The sequence below is a fragment of the Coffea arabica genome, chromosome 2c (assembly GCF_036785885.1).
Source record: "Coffea arabica cultivar ET-39 chromosome 2c, Coffea Arabica ET-39 HiFi, whole genome shotgun sequence".
Taxonomy (NCBI): domain Eukaryota; kingdom Viridiplantae; phylum Streptophyta; class Magnoliopsida; order Gentianales; family Rubiaceae; genus Coffea; species Coffea arabica.
The window spans coordinates 75,563,359-75,572,802 of NC_092312.1; the positions used below are offsets into that span (position 1 = coordinate 75,563,359).

Below are 9,444 nucleotides of genomic sequence, written 5' to 3' on the forward strand. Positions count from 1 at the left end.
TAGACCTTAGGGTGTCATTAATATTTTATGAACTTCGACAGTAGAATTTAATTGTAATTATGCTAGCATTTGATCTTGATGTCTCCAAGCGGAGGAAGATTTGGAAATTGATCGAGATAATTACTCCCATCAAAAGTGAGAATCTTTTGTTTTGTTACTATTGGTTTAAAGGGCACTAGAATTAGAGAAAGGACAAACTAAAAATTAGATTTCGTTGTTTGACAATTAAAATCTTGATATTTACTTTGTAAAATGTAAACTAATTTTTTTTTATGTATACAACAAATTTTTTTTTATGGTAGCTGCTCATATGCAACTGCATAACTCATAATCACCTGATAAAATGACAAAAGTATTTTAACCATGCCTTTGAAAGTAATTTCCAAATTATAAAATTTACATATACATATTAACTCCTCTAAAGCTCTTTTCAAAACTCAATTGCTTATTTGCATTCGTTATATGTAAAAATGTATGGGAACGTTAAATTGAATGGTAAGATAAAAGAGATTGTAAATAGAGAGTATACTGATTTTTTTTTTTTAAAAAAAACCCTTTTTCCTTATTATTTTCTCCTCCTTTTTTTTTTTTCCGTTGAGGATTTATACATTCTCATGGGTGTCTAATAGTTAGTTTGGAAGGATGGAAATGAAAAGAAAAGAAAGGTTTTGAAGGGATATCCATTGTTTGGGAGTTAAAATGAGAAGGAAAAGAAAAGAATAAGAAAGATCCCACCGCCCTTCATCTTTTGGAAAACTTTCCGCCCAATGTTGGGCGGAAAGGGAAGGAACGGATAGAAGTTTAAGTAAATTTTTCAATATGACCAAATTACCCTTAGAATCCTGATACAAAACATTTTAATACCTGATGAATCCCTCTCACATTTGTTTATAAAAAGGGCATATTTGTAAAATAATTTGTTTAAGTATCTTTTTCTTTCCTTTGCATTCAACTCCCAAACAAAAGAAAACTACTCACTTTCTTTTCTCCTTTAAAACTCCCAAACAACTTAGATAGAAACTTTGATCCTTTCTTTTCTTTTCTAACTTATCATTTCTCTTCTTTTCTTTTCATTTCCATCCTCCCAAACTAGCTATAAAAGATATTTTATTTGGACAGATAGAAACCGAAGAGAGAGAGGGGCCTCATCAACAAAGAATACACTTTTGCAACAATTACACGACTGTTGTTTCATACACGTTATAAACTCCTCTTCAACGAAATCCAGGCCCAACAAAAACCTCTCGTCCTCCTCCTCTTTCTTCTTCACCCCTAAAGCCTAAAAAACAGGGAAGCTTCAATCCCTTGCTACGTTCCAGACAAGACTGCCCAGAGCCACTGAGCCATGGCGTTCCCTTTTATGGAAGCTGTCGTTTGTACGTTTTCTCTTTCCATATGTCTTATCGACTTTCTCCTCTTCCCTAGCCTGTATTTTAGCACATTTTGTTTGTATTGCTTCCGAAAATTAGAACAAGAAATTGATGGTCGATGTTTATTTTGTCAAGAAATCGCTTTATTCATCTCATGCCCTTTATAGAGTTAATAAGTTGACGTTTGCTTTGAAGTTTGGATTTTATCTCTGGGTTTCCGCGGTTGTGGGATTTCTTGAATCTTTACTGTAGTTGTTGCGTTTCTGCGGGTTGGAAGATAGGTTTAGGGTTTCACTTTAATGTCTTTTTCCCCCCCATATTTCCTTTCCTTCAATATTTTCTCTTTTATGTGATATAGTAGCCCTATTTAATTGCTGTCTTGGAGTGAACTTTATGGTATTGTCTTCGGGTCGATTGAAAGGAACACCTATATATGCATGTGTGAGAACACGCTTAGATCACTTGTACAAAGAGAGAAAGAATCTTGCACATAACTTTACAAAAGTGGTAGTGCAAACAGTAGAAGTGGCTGAAGACTTCCGCTTTCCGTGGAGTTCTTTAGTAGAATGCGTTGACTTTATGGTTTGATTACTTAGGACTGTTGGCTTTGTTGTTTCATTGTGCAATAGTTCATTATCCTTTACCTTGTTCATCTTCTTGTAGAATGAGTTCCGTAATCTATGTCTTTGTCTTTATGAAGTTCTGCCTGTTTGTGCCATCACATGGTGACTGACTGATTGGACGGTCTTGTTTCACAAATTTAATTCCAATCTTGGATCTATGTTTCAAACAAAAAATGTCTTCTGTGTACTAGTTCGTTTAAATTGCATTTTTATCCCTTCTAAATAGGTGTGAAAGAATAGTTCGTCTAAATTGCATTTTTATCCCTTCTCAGTTCTCATTATGTCCCTTTCACCCCTAATTTTGTTTCAAAATATTCAGGTTTTATGATATTGATGTACTTATTCGAGAGTTATCTTGATTTGCGGCAACATGCTGCCCTTAAGTTGCCTACGCTACCAAAAACTCTGGAGGGTGTAATCAGCCAAGAAAAATTTGAGAAGTCTCGAGCATATAGCCTTGACAAAAGGTATCAATTACTTCCTTTCATTTCTAAAATGCTTCTGTCTCAAATTTTATAGAGATTATACTTGCTTCAAACAGTGTTTTTGTTATTGATTTTGTTTACCTTTCTTGCAGCAACTTCCACTTTGTTCACGAGTTTTTTACCATTCTGATGGACTCTGCAATTCTGTTCTTTGGTATTTTGCCTTGGTTTTGGAAGGTGAGTAGACTTGTATTCTTTGGAGATCTTCTTTGCAGCTGAAATATTTCTGTTGACATTACTATGACTGGCTGCAGAAATCAGGAGAATTTTTGGTTCTTGCTGGGCTTGATGCGGAGAATGAAATTTTTCACACGCTTGCATTTTTAGCTGGTGTTACGTTTTGGTCACAGGTAAATGTGAAATTTTTATTTCAGTCGCAGTTTTCTTGAACTAGTACTGCTTAATGTAAGATTGAATGTAGATTAGCCTTTCTACCTGCCAACTAATTACTAACAAGTCCAACATAAATATTTTTGGGCCCTTATCTTTTTGGGAACTTGACTTTTGGAAAATTAAATACTGGTGAAATCCTGTATCAAAGAAAGCTGTGCAGACTTGCTCTTGAAATGTTGATTCAAATAGAATATTTGATTAAGCTGCTCAAATTGGCTCAATAATTATGAACATTTATCTACCTTATTTTTTTTTAATGTCAAGAAACGTTAATATTTGGGGAGAAAAGATTAATTATGACGACTAGAAATCTAGTGTGATAGAAAATTCTTTTTCACCCCTCTGCACATTTATTAGCTAGATATCTGAAAAGGACCAACTTTGGAAGCCCAAATCTGAGAAACTCAAAGGAAGTTATATGGTGGAAAAGAAACTTTATTTCCTATCAATTAGGAAGACTAGAAAGCCTCAATACGGATAAGACAGCAACTTCTTTCCTATCCCTCTGCACATTTATCAGCTAGATGTCTGAAAAGGGCCAATTTTGGATGCCCAAAGCAGAAAAACTTAGTACTACAATTATCATGAAGAGTACCTGGCCCTTGTGGATATTTAGTTGGAAGTTATTTTTAATTATTGTTAGCTTTTGATCGTTTTGAATTCCTATGCGAACTGCTAAAATTGTTGTATAATGCAGATTACAGATTTGCCATTTTCGTTGTACTCCACATTTGTTATTGAGGCACGCCATGGTTTTAACAAAGTATGTACTCAGACCTGTCATCTTTTATGAGTTTGAGTTATTATATTTGTGTCTGTCACTTGCAAGTTCTTTATAGTTTCCTGGGTTCATTCTTTGATGGCTGTTGAATCTCTTTTTTTAATGTGCCTGGTGTAGCAAACAATTTGGTTGTTTTTTAGAGACATGATAAAAGGAATTGCTCTAGCTGTGGTGATTGGTCCACCTATTGTTGCTGCCATCATTGTAATAGTACAGGTACAATGGTCCTAGGGTTTACATTATTTGGTTGTTGCACTATATAATGCATGGCTTCTCTTTCTAGTGCCTTAAATAAAATCTCTAATGATACTAACTTTTTGTCGCAGAAAGGAGGACCTTACCTGGCAATATACTTGTGGGGATTCATGTTTGTTCTTTCCCTCGTGATGATGACGCTGTATCCCATCTTAATAGCCCCACTGTTTAACAAATTTACACCAGTAAGTGATGCAATGGATTGTACCTAATATAGAGTTGTAATGGTGCTGCTAAAAAAAGAAGAATGGGAACATTTTTAATGAGACCTTTATTTTGCAAAGTCTTATGAATTTGGTTGTGAATTTCTTTGAACAAGCAGCTTCCGGATGGAGAGCTTAGAGCAAAAATTGAGAGTCTTGCTTCCTCCCTTAAGTTTCCTTTGAAGAAACTGTTTGTTGTTGATGGATCTACAAGGTCAAGCCATAGCAATGTAAGCATTTTACTTGTTGATGCGTAGTTTCTTACATTTTGCCTAAGTTATATCATTTTGGAGGTTCTGCAGTAAAAAAAACTATGGAGTTTGAGATAGTCCTCTATTGTGCTTAGCTTTTATTTGTATTTTCTGTTAAAATTATCTTGTCCTCCTTTGAATTTTGTACGCGTGTGCATTTTTTGTAGGCATACATGTATGGGTTTTTCAACAACAAACGCATTGTTCTTTACGACACACTGCTTCAACAGGTGCGGAGGTTACGTTTTTGGAACTTGTAGTTAATGACCTTATTTACATCTACTACTAAGCATTTTTTGTTTAGTTTGGTGACAGTTTGTATAACAAAATCTCTGGATATTTAAATTGTTTCAATGTGCAAATGCAACCTACTTTTTGCGTCTCGACAAGGACTTACTAATTTGAGGAATAATAACTAATAAAGTTGTTATACTGGTTTTAACCTGAACATTGAAAAGCAAGATTTTCTAATTTTTCTTTATTGAGTGAGTGGGCATGCAATAATAGGGTTTGGAGGTAAATTTTTGTCTAAAATATTCAATCAGAACAAAAGTGAGATTGAATCTGTATCCCCCTCCCCCGTTTCTTGGAACCTGCTTCTTGTTTCCATAATCCTTTTGATTACATTTTACTTACTGGACTGTGTGATTTAGTGCAAGAAAGACGAGGAAGTAGTTGCGGTTATTGCACATGAACTGGGGCATTGGAAGCTAAACCATACAATGTACTCTTTCATTGCTGTTCAGGTATGGGATACACTGTCAAGCTAACAATCTTGTTTGTCTTCTGGGTTCATTGTTTTCTCCTTTGTTACTTGGGCAGTTACAATTTTTTGAGTGATTTGCCATTCTATGGAATGCATGAAGAGAATTGGATGTTTGCATATCTCTTTGGTTCCTGAATGTAATTAGAGCCAAAATTCCTGAAGTTGCTTGAATTTTTTTTATCTTTTTCTGTTTTTTAATGCTGGAAATTGTTTACTAGAGGCTGCTATGTAATTCTTGTAATAGGTCTATGCACTGCCTAATATACTATATGCTGTTTGGGTAGTGGGATGATGAGTAAGAGATAAAGGTACTCTTTAGCTGATTTTGCTCATGGGCAAAGTAGTTGCCTGCATCTATTGGTTTTCTTATCTGATGTTATCTTTACTTATATTATTTTTTCTTGAGGTAATAGCTAAGGCATTACTCGTCTGTTTTACATGTCTATGTCATGAGAGGCCAATTTTTTTACCTTTAGTTGCAATGTTTCTGTTGTATATTTGTTACTGTTTGGTTCACAAAGTTTCTTATATGTGTCCTAAATGTTTGAAAAACTGATGATATAGATTCCGCATACTGTCTTTCTATGTATTGCAGATCTTAACGTTCTTGCAATTCGGAGGGTACACCCTTGTGAGGAACTCCAAGGATTTGTTTCAAAGTTTTGGGTTTGACACACAACCAGTTCTAATAGGGCTCATCATATTTCAGGTAATAAAATGCCTTGCAATGGTTTCTTGATAGGTGATTTATGCTCAAGCTGATTTCTTGGTTAACCATTTGCAAAAGCTACCTTGATGGTAGTCTTAATCTGAAATGTGTTGAAGGTCAAAAGTCCCATCTGCTTAGGCAATGCGATGAAACGATAATAAACATGCCTAGTCAGTGCAGATCCATTAAGGTTAAAATAGTGACTGAGAACTTCTAGAACAGAAAAACGGTGTCTTAAAAATTGTTACCCAAACGAATTCTTCTTTTTTTTTTTAATGCGTGGATGAAGAGTACAAGTCTTGGATTATCATAGACCATCGTATGTACACACATATGCAGCTTGACTTATCTTAGTGTTAGATAAATACAATAGCTTTCTAATAAATTGTTTCTTCGAACAAGAAAACTGATAGTTGTTTACTTGATCTTTTTGGTCGTAGCACACTGTGATACCTCTGCAGCACCTTGTTAGCTTTGGTCTTAATCTTGTTAGCCGATCCTTTGAGTTCCAGGTAACTTTCAATCTGCAAATTGAATTTTGGGTCATTGCTGTATGACGGCTCTTTGCTGTACTTTCTTTTGAGCATTGGGATCATATCTTACTCACTTTTTGCTGTGATTCCAAAGGCTGACGCTTTTGCTAAGAAGCTTGGTTATTCATTAGCCCTTCGAGCTGGTCTTGTTAAATTGCAGGTAACTGCCCTTCAAATTCTCTTTAATTACCTTTTCCTTGCAAAACGATGATGAGGGGGGTTTTTTTTTTGCATGTCATGTGCTGAAGTGCATTGGTACAAATAAGTGTGATATGATTATCACATGGCATGACTTTTTATGTTTTTCATTCATGCAAATGTCTAATGTCTGGTGAGGATTGGTTTCGTGAATTCCTGACTTGGTATGATGGCTTTGTAGGAGGAGAACTTGTCTGCTATGAATACGGATCCTTGGTACTCGGCTTATCACTACTCTCATCCTCCCCTTGTTGAAAGACTGGCTGCCCTTGACGAGCCAGATAAGAAGGCAGACTGAAGAAATAAACATTTGTAACTTTTTGAGTGTAGAGCTTATGTTTACTTAGTGCCAAACTGTAGTCAATCACGGGAATCTTATTCTGTAGTTTTGCTTTTTCCTGGTAACATCTGTTGTTGACATCTACTTTTGGTTTCAAAAAGTGCCCCAGTGGTCAAGATGGTGGCTGAGTTTGGGAGGAATAGCAACATGATATGGAAATACTAGCATAGCAGCAGTAGGACGAAATGACTCTTACAAATGTCTCTGCTATCAAAAGAAAAACAACTTTCGAGTCCTCAGCTGGTACAAAATCACGAGTCGTCACTCCTACCCATGAAGTTTCTAGGTATTCATGAAAGGGGTTTTTTTTGCCAAATGGTAACATTGAAAAAGGAAAGCGGATCAACTATGAATGCTTTAAAGTTATCACTCAGTCCTTAGGTTGCAGTAATATCTTTGCACAAGAAATTTATCATTTAGCCAAAAACATACATTGCTTTCAGTTCTTATTTGGTGCCCTAAGGTCACCAAATACACAAACCCTTCACGAAGAGGAGGGAGATGAACAATATGGCAGCCACATTTGGAGGGTCCAGTAGGTAGAAGCAGAGATTATCCGGCCTAGAAATCTGACCAATGATTTAACAGTTGCTGTAAAAATGTTCGTCATGCTTCTTGCTGGAAGAATAGCGGCGGATGGACTAGTGTTATCCTTGTGCTAAATACTGGGATTTCTACTTTCCAGGTTCGGCAATTTGGTAATCTTAGCAAATCGATTGGATTAACCTAAAATCCTTCCCCTCCTCAGCTTCCAACTTGATGCGTCCATTGTTTACTCTTTTTCAACTTTTTCTCCATGGATTAGCATACTCTGCTCTACCATCCCATTTCCCATTACCCTCTTGGAAAGTTGTGTTTTTTCGTAAGTGGAGTCTTCTTTTTTGCATGCCTTGGATTGTGTACTTCTTAATATGCGTGTTACCGCCCTGTAATTGGAATCATAATTCTACACAAGCTTCTCCTCACAGTTGAAATTTGCACGGGATGGCCTTTTCTAACAAGAAATTCAAGGAATCACAGAAAAATCGCTCTCAGTTCAAGGGGAGGAAAAAAAACCAAGAAAAAGGTTGGTTGAAGAAAATGAAAGCCAGAGCCAGCAAATGCCAATGGATGAATGCTTCCTTCCCAGAGAAAGAAACGACCCGTTGCAAATGACAGCCAACAAACTACTGGTATTATTATTATCAGCTAAAGATAAGCAATACTACTGGTATTTAATAAATTCCAAGCAATTATTATTGTCTCATTAGTGAACCTTTAAGTAAGCAACGTATATAAAGTGACAGCTAACTTACTTACCCTAAAATAATAATAAAAAATTAAAAGGGTGACAGCTAACTTAGTACAGGGTTACTTATTTAATTCCATTCAATAGTCAAAGAGCATTTTATCTTGAGCAAACTTAAAACAAATATTATGCGACCTACCTATTATGATGGCCCAAGTACGTATAATGATTAGGGATAGTATTCGTACTAGTACTAAACTACTAATCCATCATTAGATGGAGGTGAAACCCTTTAAACAAATTTTAGAATGTGTATCTGCTACTAAATCATGAGCCATGACCAACTGATACAAGAATTACGAGGGTACTGTACTTGTCACTTAGTTCGTATGTATTGCAGCCCTCATCATTATTAACTTCTATCTTGTCCTTTATTTTATTAACCTAAGAACTACAAAGGAAAAAAAAAATTCCTTTAGTGGCCCATCTCTCTTAGCTATCAAAATGAATGCTGATCTATTTGGCTTCCAAAAGAAAAAAAAAATGCAGATCGACTCCCATTGAGTGATTTGAGTGATGGGGATTACACTATTCCTCCTATTTAATAAACTATTAACACGAGTAATTCTTCTTGTTATTCACGAAGCCCATTAATCAAACCTGCACTAGCCTAGTGTAGTCTCGCTTCATATCATCTATTCGGGATTTTGTTTCTGTCCCGTCTTTATTTAACTGTCACATGTATTATGCTGCTGGACTTATTTTCTAATAAAATTCTAAAAGTTATTGATCGTTGGATTTATCCGTAATAAATTCCTAAGAGTTATTAATTGATACACATGATAATTAAACTCGGACGTATTTTGGGACAAACGGTTTCAAGCAATGTAGTCTTGTCTAAATGCCGTAGTGTAGGACGTGCAGGGGAGTAGCATTAGGGCATGGATCTTATTTAAAGTGACTCCATTACTAATTCTTGGGTTATTATCACTTTACCCTTTAAATCATATCACTACTATCCGTGTATCCTGTAATATTATCTTTTAGTTACTTTACCCCCATAAGTAATTTAACTCAACATGTTAAGAAATTTTAGACAAATATACCCTTTTATTTTATAGCATTACTACAATTGTTATTATCACTTTATTTGTTTACATTATAGTGATATAGTCACTTTAGTTCCTAACATTATTTTTTAGACATTTTACCTCATCGTTAATTTAACTAGTATGGTCAAAAAATTTGAAATATATTTACCCTTTTTTATATGTAATTAAAAATAAAAAAGTTGGAATGATTATTCTTC

The 9,444-nt window shown here is 35.3% G+C and overlaps 1 protein-coding gene across 1 annotated transcript; it reads left to right on the forward strand.

Annotated features, from left to right (window-relative positions):
- Positions 1-1,177: 1,177 nt before the first annotated feature.
- LOC113728062 (CAAX prenyl protease 1 homolog) lies at positions 1,178-7,047 on the forward strand. The gene is made up of 14 exons (XM_072076566.1): positions 1,178-1,376; positions 2,313-2,460; positions 2,571-2,655; positions 2,733-2,828; positions 3,569-3,634; positions 3,770-3,868; positions 3,979-4,092; positions 4,230-4,340; positions 4,529-4,591; positions 5,015-5,107; positions 5,723-5,836; positions 6,277-6,348; positions 6,464-6,529; positions 6,749-7,047. The coding sequence occupies exons 1-14, from the start codon at positions 1,346-1,348 to the stop codon at positions 6,863-6,865; spliced, it is 1,275 nt and encodes a 424-aa protein (XP_071932667.1). The 5' UTR covers positions 1,178-1,345; the 3' UTR covers positions 6,866-7,047.
- Positions 7,048-9,444: the final 2,397 nt, after the last annotated feature.